We start from the raw sequence: 16,167 nt of genomic DNA, 5'->3' as shown, positions 1-16,167 counted from the left end.
AAATGAAGCAAAATATTATCTGCATATGCAGAGACTTTGTATTCCCGGTCTGAATAAGGAATACCCTGTATCTCCTTTGTTTGTTGAATAGCTAATAACAAGGGTTCCAAAACAATATCAAAAAGCAAAGAAGATAGGGGACAACCTTTTCTAACTCCCCTCCGCAAATTAAAGCGTTCTGAAAAATTATTATTAATATATAGTTTTGCAACAGGGGAGCTATACAATGTTTGAATCATTTGTATAAATCTTGAACCTATTCCAAACCATTCCATAGCTTGATACATGATCAAAGGCTTTCTCTGCATCCAAGGATACAGAAAAAGCCGGATCTTTCATGGCTTTTGTCAAATTTAACATATGAAAAGCCAATCTTGTGTTATTAGATGAATGTCTTCCAGCAACGAATCCAGTTTGATGCATATCAATAATAAAAGGGAGAACCTTGGCTAAACGTAAAGCCAAAGTCTTAGCCAAAAGTTTTCCATCTACATTGATTAATGATATAGGCCTGTAATTTGAAACCAATGTGGGATCTTTGTTTGGTTTTGGCAAAACTATAGTCAATGATTCCGCCATAGTACCTGTGATGCAACCCTTATTTAGTTGAGTCTGATATAATTTCAATAAATGAGGCAATAGGGTAATTTGAAATGATTTATAAAATTCCACTGTGAAACCATCCCCACCTGGAGCGGATCCAACTCTAAGAGATTTCAACGCTGTTTCTAATTCTTTTAATGATATAGGCTCTTCTAAACTTCTTTTAATATGTTAAGGAACTTTTGGACCCTCAATCAGATTCAAAAATTCTATACCATCTTTTTCTGTATTTTCATAAGGCTCAGAAGAATATAGGTCTTTATAAAAATTGACTTAAATTGCTTTCAATTTGAGTATGTGTCATTTTTTTCTCATCTTTTATAGCAATAATTTTTGTTTTTCTTTTCTTCGCTTTAAGATAATTTGCCAATAATCTTCCCGCCTTATTTGAATTTCCATAATACAAAGTTTGTTGGGAAAACAAATCTTTCCTTACCAATTTTGACGATATCTCATTATATTTACCCTTTGCTTTTAATAAAGCCTGCAAGGTATTTTGCTCCCACTTATCAGCTAATTTATTTTCCAAATTTATAATTTCTTTTTCCCAAATCAGAGAATTGTTTTTTATGTTGTTTTCTAATATATGCCGAATATAAGATAATATTACCTCTCATGGTAGCCTTAAATGCATCCCTTAATGTTTCTGTGGTAATTTCTTCCGAGGTATTAATTTGAAAAAATTCAATCATTTTTAATTTAAAATCTTCAAGGAAATTTGAATCCGCAATCAATGTATTATTGAATTTCCAAACAGACCTACTGCATTCTTGTTCTCCAAACTTACCACACACCTCCATGGTCTGATAGTATGATAGGGTCTATGGATGCTTTTGTCACTTGTACTAATTGATTTGAAACAAAAATATAATCTATTCTTGAAAAAGATTTATGAACTTGTGAACAAAAAGAAAATTCCTGCTCATCAAAATGAAGTATCCGCTATATATATTTCAAATCACAAGATTGTATCAAATTATCTAGCCCTAAGGACTTCATAATTTTACTTGGTTTTTTATCCATTAATGGATCTATAACAGCATTGAAATCTCCAGCCACTACTAAATTAGAAGCAGCCAGTGGGAAATTCACTTTGATTCGTATTTGGGGCATAAACATTAAACAGTTCCAGAGTATTATTTCCCATGCTCATTCTTACATGTACCCACCTACCCAAGGGATCAGAATCAACCAATTGAAAATTAGCTGTATTCTTTTTATTTATTAATATGGCAACCCCAGCTTTTCTGCCAAGAGCAGGGGCAAAAAAACCTCAGTTTTACCCAATCCCCTTCCAACTTTTTTGACTCCGCCATTGATACGTGCGTCTCCTGTATAAAATATAGATCCACATTTTGTTGTTTTCTTCTTTATTTGATGGTTAAGGCCATTAACGTTTAAAGAAAAAATTTTAATCTCCATTATAAATTCTTATTTCCAAATACATACTCCAATGAAAATAATTAGACTTAATAAAATTATTATGAACAGACACCATTCCCTATATTTTAAACTTTGCACATTGAATTTTTCCCTCCCTAGTCCTCCCTTCCCAACCCTTTTTCCCACCCTCCCTCCCCAATTCATTATTAAAAGTGAAAACTTGATGACACACATATTAGACCTGACAACAAGAGATCCCCAACAGACTAACTTTGAATCATCTTTCTTTTAAAAATAAGTCACATAAAACATTTATAATAATTCATCACATAACTTATTCTATTTCTTAAAATATACTTCATTATCTATTTAATGAGTCAATATGTATCATTGGAATCATTTAACTAATATAAATTAAAATGTTTGAGAAAAACAAATTATATTTTAATTCTCTAACCTATTAAATAATATATTTTTAATATTATACTTATTATAACTTAATAACATTTTATACCATTACCATGAACCCATTTCTAACCCCCAAAAGACATAGTTTGTTAAAATAAGGAGAAACTCGACTGAGTTTCATGAAAGGATTTTGGGGAAAAAAGTAAACGATGTAAAGAAGATTCTGTAATTCTAAGGCCCTCTTTTACTAAGGTGCGCTAAATCAACACGTGCACTAACCGCTAACGCGTCCATAGGATAACATGCATGCGTTATCGTTTAGCGCGTCTTAATATTTACCGCGTGCTTAAAAGCATAGCGCACCTTAGTAAAAGAGGGGGTAAGTTAAGGATTCACTACCATGGATATTGTGCAAATGATTATATGCTTAAATACAGTGGAGAAGACAAGGCGCAAGACATAAACAAATACCAGTCTTTATTATACTTCAAAATGAGTCATATTGAAATATAATAAAGACTGGTATTTCTCATCTCCATTGTGTTTGGCTTGGTATTTTTTCTATGGAGGTTGGTCCTTTGGTGCCATTTTATGCTTAAATACTCACAGTGTCTGGTATATAAGAAGAATTGAGTTGGACTGATGATGATACTGTTGGAGAATTTATAAATAAGCTGTGAGTAATAGTTTTGGAGTCTCTTAATGGTTTGATGATGCTCCTTACTGAGTGACAATACTACTAACTGTCCTTTATAGCAGTGAGGTTTGAGATAGCTTGAGCGAGAACTCTAAAATGGAGAAAAATATAAGTAGTTTTGAAGTGAGTGAAGATTTATTAAATAGCCCCATAGAAGGCAGAATACTATAATGAGCAAAAAAAAAAAACCCCACCCCAAAAACATATGAATGCAAGAGCATTCCAAGACACTGAACTTTCCAGCATGTGCCCTAACTTTGTGGTACTGTATCACAACCAGAATACTGAGAAGTCCTGTAGATTGGTTTACCAGCAGTACAATTAAACTCATATTCTTTAGCATCCCTCCAGATCGGCACAGAAAAGGATGGATTTACGATCCTCTGCATACAGGTGTAGACTGAGACACTACCTTTTGGCTACAGTGGAAGTGGGTTGTGCAGTCCCTCTTACACTCAGTCTTTTCTCAGTCTCCAGCAGGTGGAATGATAAGATTGTGCAGTCTGTTTTGTTTGGGCCTGTTGGATCTGGTTAGGGAATTTTTCTGGTCTCTTTTGCTGTCCTGATAGAGCTTGGGGACCCTCTTGGGGTCCTACCGAGCTTGGGGGTGCCATACTCGAGAGGGTCGAGTCCTTCCCCCCATTTTCCCCACCTCCCCAAGTTTTCTGTGTTTAGAGGATCCTCAGGACTGGAAGCTCTACTTAAATGCAGTTTTGATGTGGTTGCCCTGGCGGCGTATTGTGGCAGTCTGGCACCCTGGCTTTGTTTTCCGGTGATCTGTGAGAGTTCTTGACCAAGCAGCAGCTGACTGGTCCTTCGTGGATCAGGAAGTTCTTAAGATTGAGCTGGGAGCTTCTTTTCTCTTATGCCCGCCCTCTCGTTTTCCAAGATCTCTTATGCCTTCCTCTGTATCCTGCTTACCTATATACATTGTACCTATATATTGTACCTATATCCTGCTTACCTATTTAAATTGTATCTGTTTCGCTGATTGTACCTATTCGCTGATTGTCCAGCCCTTCTTTGCTGTAAACCGCCTCGAACTACTACGGCTTTGGCGGTATATAAGAATAAAATTATTATTATGATGCTTTGCATGATCTGTTGGGTGCCTCAGTGCAGTCCATGGTTCTAGGTGTGATGGCCGACCGTGCCCTGTGGGGTTAGTCGCTGGCTGTGGTGTCTAAGTCTAAGCTCAGTGGGTTTTCCCTTCTGGGGCTCCTTTTTCTTTGGAGAGGAGTTGGATAAGCTGGTTCAGGCTTTGAGTGTCTCTATTGTGCCTCAGTAAAGATAAAAAAACACCCAAAACATCAGAGGACTGACCTTGCCCGGTTGCACATGGTGGTTCTGCCTGAAGACATTTGAATCGATTTCGTAGGTACCGCGCTGGCTGGGGTGTGATCTCCTTTCCTTCCAAAAGATGTTTCTGTCCATTCAGGCTTTGCAGTCCTCCCAACCAGAGCCTGGTTGTGGAAGTTTTACTGGGGATGGGTTGAGATCACAACGGGTCAGTGGGTCCCGATGGTGATTCTGGATGGTTATGCTCTGGAGTTTTTCATGTCCTTTCCCAGATTGTTTCCTCTCCACTCCTTGTCAGGCAACTTTGGTCTTTTCGGTAGACACTGCTCAGGTTGCTGGACCTCAAAGATGTAGTCCCAGTGCCTCCTCAGGGGATTTGCACCGGCAGGAGCTCCATTTACTTCGTGGTGCTCAAGAAAAAGGGGTGTTTCTGCCCATTTTAGATCTCAAAGGTGTCAACAGGGCTCTCTGGGTTCCGTCTTTTTGCATGGAAATCCTGGAAGTTGTCATTCTGGCTCTCCAGCCTGGGGAATTTCTGACTTCTCTCGACCTTACAGAGGCCTATCTGCATGCTCCCATTCGGGCCTCCCATCAATGATTCCTACCCTTTGTGATTTTGGGAGAGCATTATCAGTTTTGTGCAGTTCCATTTGGGTCTAGTTACAGTGCCATGCACCGTCACCAAGATTATGTAGTGGCTGTGGTGACAGCAGCCTTGAGCAAGGAGGGCATTCTGGTGCACCTCTGGTACTTGTTTGTTTTGAGCAAAGTCATTGCAGGAGCGTTCCCAGATTCCAGCTCGCGTTGTGGAGTTTCTCCAGTCTCTGGGCTGGGTGGTTTCTGGCCAAGGGTCGGTTGATTCCGTCTCAGTGCTTGGTGCATTTTGGTGTGCTTTTTGACACCAGCCTGGGGAATTTTTTTTCCTTCCAAGGGTCAGGGTGTGCAAATTGCAGATGCAGATTCGCTCTCTGATGGATTGCCGATGTCCTCTGGCACAATACTTTCTGCACGTCTTTGGGTCCATGGTGGCTTCCTTGGAAGTGGTCCTGTGGACTCGGGCTCACATGCGTCCTCCTCAGTATGGATTTCTTGAACAGTGGTCGCCACAGATTCACGATCTGGACGCTCAAGGGATTAGTTCAGTGCATCGTACGTTGGTGGCTCCAGTCTTCCAATCTGTTTCAGTGGGTGAGTCTCGATCAGTCCCAGTGGACAATGCTTCTCACGGATGCCTGTCTTCTCTATTGGAGAGTTTCATGCCTCGGTCGCTCGGCTCAGGGCAGCTGGACAATGTTGGAGGCATCCCGGTCGTTCCCAATGTTCTGGAGACCAGAGCTATTCGGCTGGCATTGGTAGAATTCCAGTCCTTGCTGGAAGACAAGTCAGTTTGAGTTCTCTCCGACAATGCCACAGCGGTGGCATATGTCAATTGTCAGGGGGGTACCAAGAGTTATCTGGTGGCATGGAGACCTCTCTGCTCAAGGAGTGGGTGGAGGCTCATCTTCAGGATATCTCGGCTTCCCACATTGCTGGTGTAGACAATGTTCAGGCGGATTTTCTCAGTCATCATGCGCTGGATCCCGGCAAGTGGTGTCTCAGGCTGGAAGTCTTTGAGTTGGTTGTTCAGTCCTGGGGTCGGCTGGTCATGGATCTGATGACCACGAGTGTCAACGCCAAAGCGCCGAGGTTCCTCAGTCTGCACAGCAATTTCCAGGCCAAGGGACTGGATGCTCTGGTGCAGGCTTGGCCGAGGGATGGCCTGCTATATGTCTTTTCTCCATGGCCTCTGGTGGGCAGAGTTCTTCTTTGGATTGCTCGGCATGCAGACCATGTGATTCCCATGGCTCCGTAGTGGCCCAGGCACCCGTGGTATATGGATCTGGTTCATCTGCTAGTGGTAGATCATCTTCCACTGCCCTTCTTGTCAGATCTTTTTTTTCCAGACTTTAAAACTGGAATTTAATGTTTTAAGACCTCAATTTTATCTGTGAGTATTTAATTAAAAACAACCTCTAATTTCTGTAAGGGCAATGTTCTTGTAATATCCAATACAGAGATGTAACTTTGAATCAGCTGTCATTTAAATGAAGCTGGACAAACAGATTTAAGATCTTTATTAACAGATGCTTGCAGTTTGTTGACATTTGAAAAAAAAAAAATCAGGTGTACGTTCCATCCAAATTAAAAATGAGCCTCTTAAAAATCTGTTTGACTCAGGGTCCCATTCCAATGTTTGATCCAGGTCCCTTTTGTCTTACGGCTTGGCTCTTGAAAGGGCCTGACTACGGAAGAAGGGTTATTCGGATAAGGTGCTATCCTTTCTCTTAGGGTCTTGGAGACTTTCTACCTCTCGGTTTATGTCCGTGTTTGACATCTTTTTGAAGAGTGGGGTTCCTTGTGTGGCGTGGTTCCCCTTTGAGCTGCTTTGCCTCATATCCTGGGGTTTCTGAAGGATGGCCTGGAGCAAGGCCTTGTCTTGTCCTCCCTTCAGGTGCAAATTGTTGCTTTTTCTTCCTTTCGTGGTCTCTTGCACGATCAACGTTGGGCCTGTTCTCCAGATGTGATTCATTTCTTGAGAGCTGTGGCCTCCAGTTTGGCCATTGGTTCCGGCCTGGGATCTCAATTTAGTTCTCTCCATGCTAGTTTGTCCTCCGTTTGAGCCTTTCAGCGCCTGTACATTGAAGGACCTTATTATTAAGGTGGTTTTCTTGGTGGCCATTACTTCCGAAAGCGTGTTTTGGATCTGCAGGCCTTTTCGTGTAGGCCTCGCTTCTTGGAGTTCTCTAGGAAGTGGGTTGTACTGCGGCTGGTTCCCTCCTTTCTTCCGAAGGTGGTTTTGCTGTATCCTGTTGACCAGTCTGTGATCCTCCCAGTCTTGGGTAGTTGGGAGGGATCGATGGAGCAGAGGCAGTTGCACAAGTTGGATGTCCTTTGCTCTTATGTTCAGCGGACTCAGGAGTTCCATAAATCGGATTGTCTTTTTGTCCTCTTAACTGGTCCTCATAAGGGGGGGAGAGGGGGGGGGGCGGTGCTTCCAAGGCTGCAATTGTATGCTGGATCAAGGAGTCTATCGCTTCGGCGTTCCTTCTCCAAAAGAAGCCTGTGCCAGACTTTTTCAAAGCTCATTCTACTCGGGGTCAAGCAGCTTCTTGGGCTGAATCTTCTCTTGTTCCTCTGGTGGATATCTGTAAGCTGCGGTTTGGTCTTCTCTCCATTCTTTTGTTTGACACTACTGTGTAGACATTCAGGCATGTCAGGTTGCAGTGTTCGGTGTGCGTGTTCTTTGGGGGTACTGCTTTGGTACATCCCATCCATTTCTGTGCTGGTTTGGAGGGATGCTAAAGAAGGAGAAATTGGGTCCTTGCCTGCTAATTTTCTTTTAGTCCCTCCAGACCTGCACAGACCCCTCCCTGTGATTTTGTTTGTTGTTTTCACGAAGAATACAGTTTATTTCTGCAGGTTTTGGTTGTTGCTGGTTGTTTGGAGAGTTGAAAGCAGCGGCATTTGGTTTGGCTGGTTTAGCTGGTGAACTGTGGGGCGTTCTGAAAGGTTCTTATTCTAATCAGTATCCAACAGTGTCCCCTGGTCCAATTTGGGACTATTCCTTGGTTTTCTCCATGTGAGTGTGGAGTTGTATGTCCTGGTTCAGCCTAGTTGATTTCTGCTGGGCTGTTCGTAAAGACTGATTGTAAGAGGGTCTGAACAGCCCACTTGTACTGTAGGCAAAAGTTAGTGTGTCAGTCTCCACCTGCTGGCAGAGGAGTGTAAACCCATCCATTTCTGTGCCGGTCTGGTGAGACTAATAGAAAGAAAATTAGCAGGTAAGGACCTAATTTCTCCTTGGAATAGCATGCCTTCCAGCATTGAGAGACGCAGGGCAATATTTGTAGTTAAAAAAAAAGAATTTCTGGAATGGTTTGTAATACTAATGTTTATCGTGATATTTGAAGCCCAGGATGGCTTGAACTTGAACAGATCCTGCTGGCCAGTTTCATCTGCACTGACAGCAAGACTGCGACGCTTGATCACAGTGTACCAGCGATGTAATCGTAAAGAGCTTCCTCGAGCAGAGTTGTTAATACCCAGTAACCATGGATACTGGCTCCAGGAGGAAATGCTCCGCAGGACAACTGATTCTGATCCTGTTGTGAAGGAAATGCAGAAGAGGTATGCAGTTTTTTAAACTAGTGAATTTAGCACTTGTGAAAGGATCTGGATCAAAAGCACTGAAAATTAAAGTCCTCCATTTATCTACAGAGCAGGTACAAAATAGGGAATAGCAGTTCAGACTTTCTTTGCACGCACTGCCCAAACAGAACAGGCATCTCAGACAGCAGCAAAATCATCCCTCTCCCTTGCCACATTTATGTGTATACATACGCGCGCACACAGTTCTCCAGAGCTGGAGGAAGTAGGAGTAAAGCAGTAAATCATGCAGGAGTTAAGAATAATGAAGACAGGCAGATGTGTATGAAAAAAATGTTTGAGAGAAAGCAATTAGGATACTGTTGAATCAGAACATTATTTAGGGAGTCCCAATAGAGAAGTTTCAAAAATGGTGAAAGAAAGCCAAGAGTGCTTAAGAGGGAAGCAGAGTAAAGATGTGAAGTTATCCCTGTCATCATCTCAGCAGCCTGTAGATACAAGTAAAAAACACAATTTGAAGTGTCTGTATATAAATGCTAGAAGTCTAAAAGATAAAGTAAGAGAGTTAGAGTATATAGCATTGAATGATGAGGTAGATATAATAGGCATCTCAGAGACTTGGTAGAAGAAGGACAATCAATGGGACACTGTATTACTTGGGTACAAATTATATCGCAAGGATAAAGTCGATCAAATTGGAGGGGGGTTGCGCTATATGTTAGAGGGAATTAAATCAAATCAAATCAACATTCTGCATGACATAGATGGAAGTGGGGAATCCATGTTTGAAAGGAAGGCATATAAAGGTAGAGTTATACTACAAAATGAGCAGACAGATGAAGAAATGTTTTCAGAGATTAGGAAAGCTGGAGAATTGTGAAACAGTGATGGGTGATTTAAACTACCACACTGTTTTGGATGAATTAGACAAATTGTATGCAAACAAATCTTCCTGCTCCAAACTAAATGTGTCACCTAAGAATTCACAGAACAGGCTGAAACAACCTGACAAACCTAAAGAAGTGGAGGAAAAAAACCTCAGTTAAGCTTCATATGGTTGAAAAAACTCCACCCCTTTATAGTCCATTTTCTATCCCACAGTGGAGACTTGAATATATCAATTCAAATATTGAAAACCAGTGAATATAAATCCTGGTGACTTGAAAAATAGGAAAATCACTTCTTTCATGGCAAAATGTCCACTGCTGTATCCATATTACATAAAAGTGGACTTATCTGTTTCTCGGCTGGGTAATCGGTTGCCAAAGTGCAGTTGGTCCGGTATCCCAGTAGACCCGACAGGGAAATCCCCGTTTTGCTATTTGCTGCGTCAGGGTGCACCAACAAAGGAACAGTTACATCAGGGAGTGCTAGGGAGGTAAAACTCCTAGATGTCATAAATGACTGCTTCTTGGAGCAACTGGTCCGGGAGCTATTTTAAGTTTGGTCTTTAGTGGAATGCAGGACATAGTACGGGAGGTAACACTGTATTCCTCTTTAAAGTGTACCACCCCTTACCAGGGAACTAACGTTCTTGTTCCTGGTTGTCATATCTTTTACTCTTTAGATTATTTCTGCTCTTTTCAGCACCACAGCAGTTAAAATCAGTAGGTTTAACAGGATAAGATATTCCTAACAAATGCGTAAACCCTAAAAATCTTTACCCAGTGAGATCTGAACCGGGTTTCAACCTGCTGCTCTAACCAACTACCTCTTAATTTCATGGTGTCTCAATTTATTGTCCTTGTCTTCCTATCTCCTAGGTGGACAAGAAGAGAACAGGCCGATTTCTACAGGACCATTTCCTCATTTGGTGTCATCTATGACACAGACAAGAAAGTCTTTGACTGGACTCAGTTCAGAACTGTGTCTCGTTTGGAGAAGAAGGCAGATGAGAGCCTGGAAAAATATTTTCACAGTTTCATTGCCATGTGTAGGAGAGTCTGCCGCTTGCCCCTGCGCAAAGAGGATGGTGAGAGAGTTCCTTCTGCTTATACAAATGAAGCAAATAAAGATTTCTCAGAAACACAAGAAAAGGGCTAGATTTAGCAGTTAGGATCAAGATGGAAGGATTGATTTAGATATTGAAGTTTCCTGCAGTTTGTCTAACTTTGATTGAATGTAGATTTTTTGTATACATTTATTATTTGCTCCTGGATGTAGACTTTTTAAAATGAAGTACTCAGTCTTCCAAATCCCAGCTCAAGTCAGATTACATATTCAAATAGATTACCGTATTTTCACGCATATAACGCGCGCGTTATACACGATTTTACAAACCGTGCATAACCATGCGCGTTATACGTGTGAGCGTGTTTTACAATTTTTTTTTTTTTATATTCTGATCCGGCATTCCCCCTGCGAACCAGCATACCCCCCCCCGCTCGCGTCATTCCCCCTCTGATCCGAGATAATCTGATCCGGCATTCCCCCTGCGAACCGGCATCCTCCCCCCCCCCCCCGCTCGCATCACCCCCCCTCCCCAGCGATCCTACATCCCCCCCAGCACCGCAAATACAACTCTTAACCGATTGGGCACTGGCACCAGCACCAATGCCAGTGCCCGAAGATCCTCCCTCGTTGGTTTGGGCTGGGCTTGGCTGGGCCGGGCGGTGCGAGAGAGATCCTCCTTCTTCCTCTGCCGGGCTGGACTAGGCTTTGAGCATTTGCGCATGCTCAAAGCCTTCTGGTCTCGCTCTTTCCGAGATCTCGGAGAGAGCGAGATCAGAAGGCTTTGAGCATGCACAAATGCTCAAAGCCTAGTCCAGCCCGGCAGAGGAAGAAGGAGGATCTCTCTCGCACCGCCCGGCCCAGCCCAAACCAACGAGGGAGGATCTTCAGGCACTGGCACTGGCACATGCTGTGCATTGGTGCTGGTGCCGGTGCCGATGCCCAATCGGGTAAGAGTTGTATTTGCGGTGCTGGGGAGGATGTAGGATCGCGGGAGAGAGGGGGTGACGCGAGCGGGGGGGGGGAGGATGCTGGTTCGCAGGGGGAATGCCGGATCTGATTATCTCGGATCAGAGGGGGATGGGGAGGTGACGCGAGCGGGGGGAGGATGCCGGTTCGGAGTAGGCGGGAGGAGGTTTTAACATGCGCGGTATATGCGTGTGCACGCTATATTAACATTTTATTACATAAATTTGTGTTCCCCGCGCGCTATATACCCGTGTGCGCGTTTTACACGGGTGCGCGTTATCTACGTGAAAATACGGTAGTTATTTCTGCTTTATTGTTGGACTTGACTCACCATGTCTTGGGAGGTAGAACCGACATTTCAGCCATCATGCTGTGGCTTTCTTCAGGGTATGCTGTGAGATCTGCAATTTGTCTTTATATATAGATATAGATATATATATAGTGGTCCTCTAACCTGATTGGCTGGGGTTTGAGGTGATTGAAGCAGAAAAGTCCATTGGTCACAGATTTGAATTTTGGTGAGAAAGTTCATTGGTGCACAAATTCCCATCAAAATTCAAATCTCTAACCAATGAACTTTCCTGCCAAAATTTCAGATTCAGACAATGACACGGGACAAATTTTTCCCCATCCCCATTTTCTCGTCCCTGCCCCATTCCTGCAAGCTCTGTTCTCATCTGCACAAGCCTCAAACACTTTAAAATCATAATTGTCCGAGGCTTGTGCGGTTAAAGCAGAGCTTACAGAAATGAGACAAGGACAACAAATCTCACAAGGATAGGACGGAGAAATTGAGTTCCTGCGGGTACAGGGAAAAATGTGTTCCCGTGTTATTCATATTGCTTCTTTGACCTGCATTTGCAAAATCTATTGGGATTCTGGATAATATAGCTGTTGTTTTCCTCATTGTAATAATAATTTCCCTATAGAGACAAAAAGGAAAAATCCTTCAGTTCATCAGGCCTTTAGTGCATCATCTTGTGAAAACACTCTTTCAACCTGTGAGAGCTTAATGCCTGAGGCACCCTTCTTACGGGTTCTCCTGTTTTTAAGTGTGCATTAGACAAGAAAGAGGAACATTTAGGGTATGTGATGGGTGTTATAAAGTTATCAAGGGGTTGAATTCGCACAAGATTCAATCCCGCTAATCTCCGTCAGTCAGGAGCACACAGCACTTGTAATGGAATAGGGCAGAAGAGTTGATTGAGGCATGTTGAAAACATGAGTCAGACTGATGATCCATTTAGATCAGCTTCTTGCCTCTGACGATAGTCAGTTCAACTCAGTTCCCAAAGAGTAGATCTATTTCTTAGAGATAAGCACTGGCTTTCCCAAGCCTACATGGCTAATAAGGGTTTGTCATTTAAACCCTCTTAAACTTGGCTATGCTAACTGCCTGACCATATCTACCAGCAATAAATTCCACAGCCTAATTGGATTTTGAGTGAAAAAGTACTTTCCTTAATTTGTTTGAAATACGACAGTTGTTAGTTTCATGGAGAATCTCCTAGCTTAAACAACTGTTTCCTCTTTCCATAGTCCAAACTTTCTCATGATTTAAAAAAACCTCACCAGTATTTTTCTTTCTCTCTGTCTCTTCTACAAAGTTTAGTCTTTCTTCATAGGAGAGGTGTTCTATTTTTTTATCAAACCTAGAGTCTGGTCTTGTGGGACAAAAGAAGGGATTGTGACCTGAAATACAGCTGCTCTCTTTCACTTAATTGTTGGCCAGATAGGTGGTGGGATAGATAGGGTAAGGGTGAAAGAGAGGGGACTGACATGTGGAGAGAATAAAGGGGGGGGAGTATGAAAAGGTGATCCATGCCAGCGGGGTTTGTGTGTACATGTGTCAGAGAGAAGTGATGTCACCATTTGGCGTGAGAAGCACTGAAGCCTGTGGAAAGGCCCAAAGAGCAGACACAATACCATTCTCCCAGGATGATCTAATTGAAAGATCCTACGTGCTTCAGTGCTGAGCCAGGAAAAGCCTAGTTTTGAGTGACTCTCAAAATATGAGTACCAGATATTTTGAGCATTTGAAAATAGATCAGTTTTGGTTTTATCACTATGTATTCATGTGTGTTCACAGGTACACCAGATCCTGCTATCTGTGTTGAGCCGATAACAGAAGAACGGGCTGCAAAAACATTGTATCGTATTGAGCTCATCCGCAAGGTTCGAGAACAAGTATTGAAGCATCCTTATGTGCATGAGCGCATGAAGCTATGCCAGCCTAGTCTTTACCTCCCAGTGTGGTGGGAGTGTGGAAAACATGACCGAGATCTTCTGATTGGCACTGCCAAGCATGGCCTGAGTCGCACTGACTACTATGTAATGAACGATCCCCAGTTATCTTTCTTGGATGCCTATCGAAACTATTCTCAGCATAAGCAGACTGGGGATCCAGGCCCAGAAAAACTATGCTGTCCTTATCAGGGTAGCTCAAAACTGTACAATTCAGTGGAAAGGACTTGTGAGTTACTAGAGAATGACACTGAATATCAGGTTAAACTAGAAAACTTAGATGATCCTATCGCCAACCCTCCTTGTAGCTCACAAGATGGAAGCAGTGAAACATTCCTGTCCAAAGTTAGGGATATTATGTCCATTAACCATGATGATTGCTCCTTACCGGAACCTTTGATGTGTATGATGTATGAAGAAAAAACATATAGCAGTGCAGTATTAGATGGAAGCAGCAGTGAACAAAGCTTACTTGGTCCAGAAACCTTGAACTATGCAGAGGTGAGAAATGAGGTAACCAAAAGTCTGCTCTGTAAGGTGAATAACGATGAAGCTCTGTATAACTATGACCCTGAACCTACCATGACAGACTGTTTCTTGGAAGGTATGGAAGCAGAATACCAGCACACAGACAACCAGGAAGGGGAGCACAATCCCCTGGATTCCACGGGGTTAAATGGTCACAGCAAGGCATCTCCTGTTGGAATGTCTGATCCTTTGCAATGCACAGAAAACATGCAGGAGGCAGAAGAAGAGGGCTCATGTAACCCTGGTGTGCTCAGCTTAGATAGGAAAATACCACCGAACCAAGGTTTCACTGGACTGTTTGGAGATGACTCTTTAGAGAATAAATCGGCTCTGGGTTGCAGTCACAGTCCTGGAAATTCTGATGTGTTATCAGACAAGTTGGAGGATCAGAACAGGCCGCTGGAGGAGGTGAATAATAACTCCCAAAGCAATATAGGAGAGGGTGAAGACTATGAGTCTAGCACTGACTGGATGATAGAACTGTATCGTGATAATGTAAGTGGTGTCCCCAGTGAGATAAGCCATGCTAAACCGACCGCATCCAACTCTACTAGCCAGTACAAGACTAGGAAAACAGGGAGTGCAAGTCATGTAGAAAATCTGATGAGCAACATGGAGCAGAATCTGAATGGCTGTGAAAGGACACCCATAAAGAAACTTTGTGCACCATACAAGGTTGGAGAGGTTCTGTCTGGGTTCCTTAAGGACGATGCTGTAGGTGTGAAGGAGAAGCCCCTGGAAGGAAAAGCTGAGGGGGAGCTGCAGTTTGCAGCCTTCCTTGTGGGCGGAGATGGGCCCGTTCAGGAGGAAGGTACAGATGCAAAATGCAATGTTATGGAAGAGAACAAAGTTGAAGACTGTCTATGTCCAGGTAACGTCTTTATCATACACATAGTGGCCATAAAGCACAATAGAGTTCTTATAAGTGGCATTTCTAGTACAGCAGTTTAGGATGTAGGTTCACTGTGGCCTGGATTCTCTAACTGGTGCCAGGCCTACATTTCCGGAGCCTGCCTTTGATGTGAATGGCTTCTCCCTAAGTACATAATGGTGTGTAACGCCACTTCCGGCATAAGCCATTCCTATAGAGGCGTGATTCCGGCGCTGCTTTTTTTAGGCACCTTGAAAACATCATTGAAACCTACCAGTGCCTAAAAATTTGGCGCCATTTGGAGGATCGGGGCCTATTGTAGTGCAGTAAATTTTGCATCTAAAAGTTAAAAATGATCTAAAATTGTGCAAAAGTAATGCTTATATTTTTCATACAATAGTTTAAATAACAATATAGAATTTATGTGTCTTATGACTCACTGTGAAGATTTTGCTGTATGGGTGAGTGTAACTAAAGATTTCATGTGGTGTTTTTCATGGGTTTGAAACCACTCTGCTGCCCTCCTCCCCATCGTTCCCACCCTTCTTCTGCTATGTTAAGACTGTGGTCTCCTGCTGCTCCCAGGGCCCTTCTTCCTCCGTCCCCTCCCTCACTTTTCACATTGGGAAGCCATCTTATCCACTGTTAGCCCCCTTAACTTCCAAGCATCCAGCATATTTCTTCAAAGGCTGGCAAGAATTTCACTAAAGTTCATCCGGGGAATACTTGAGCGCAGAGACCGCTACCCAGATAATAACTTTGGGCTCAGTATTTAAAACATTTGAGTCTTTTTTTTTTCTGTGGTATTTTAATTATACAGTAGCATAAGGGTGTAATAAAAAGGTGGGAACACTCTTTCTATGTAGCTACTTCCATTATTGTGATTCGGTATATCAGTGGTTCTCAACCCATTTCTTGAGACACACTTAGCCAGTCAGATTTTCAGGATATCCACAATGAATATGCATGAGAGAGATTTTAAAAGAATGGAGATAATTCATACAAATTTAACTTGTGCATATTCATTACCACTGCTACACAGTACACACATTAAGCGCCATCTTGAAAT

At 42.6% G+C, this 16,167-nt stretch overlaps 1 protein-coding gene across 6 annotated transcripts in view; it reads left to right on the top strand.

The window, feature by feature from the left end:
• The window catches only part of CHD6 (chromodomain helicase DNA binding protein 6), a 218,304-nt gene that overhangs the window by 175,919 nt on the left and 26,218 nt on the right, over positions 1-16,167 (top strand). For all 6 annotated transcript variants that reach the window (XM_033962937.1, XM_033962936.1, XM_033962934.1 and 3 more), the window contains 3 exons: positions 8,341-8,557; positions 10,300-10,508; positions 13,545-15,098. In XM_033962937.1, coding sequence (XP_033818828.1) covers positions 8,341-8,557; positions 10,300-10,508; positions 13,545-15,098 — 1,980 coding nt within the window. The remainder of the gene's footprint in view (positions 1-8,340; positions 8,558-10,299; positions 10,509-13,544; positions 15,099-16,167) is intronic.

Source organism: Geotrypetes seraphini, chromosome 11 (assembly GCF_902459505.1).
Source record: "Geotrypetes seraphini chromosome 11, aGeoSer1.1, whole genome shotgun sequence".
Classification (NCBI taxonomy): Eukaryota; Metazoa; Chordata; class Amphibia; order Gymnophiona; family Dermophiidae; genus Geotrypetes; species Geotrypetes seraphini.
The sequence above is the reverse complement of the archived record's forward strand: the minus strand, read 5'-3'. Positions and strand labels throughout refer to the sequence as shown.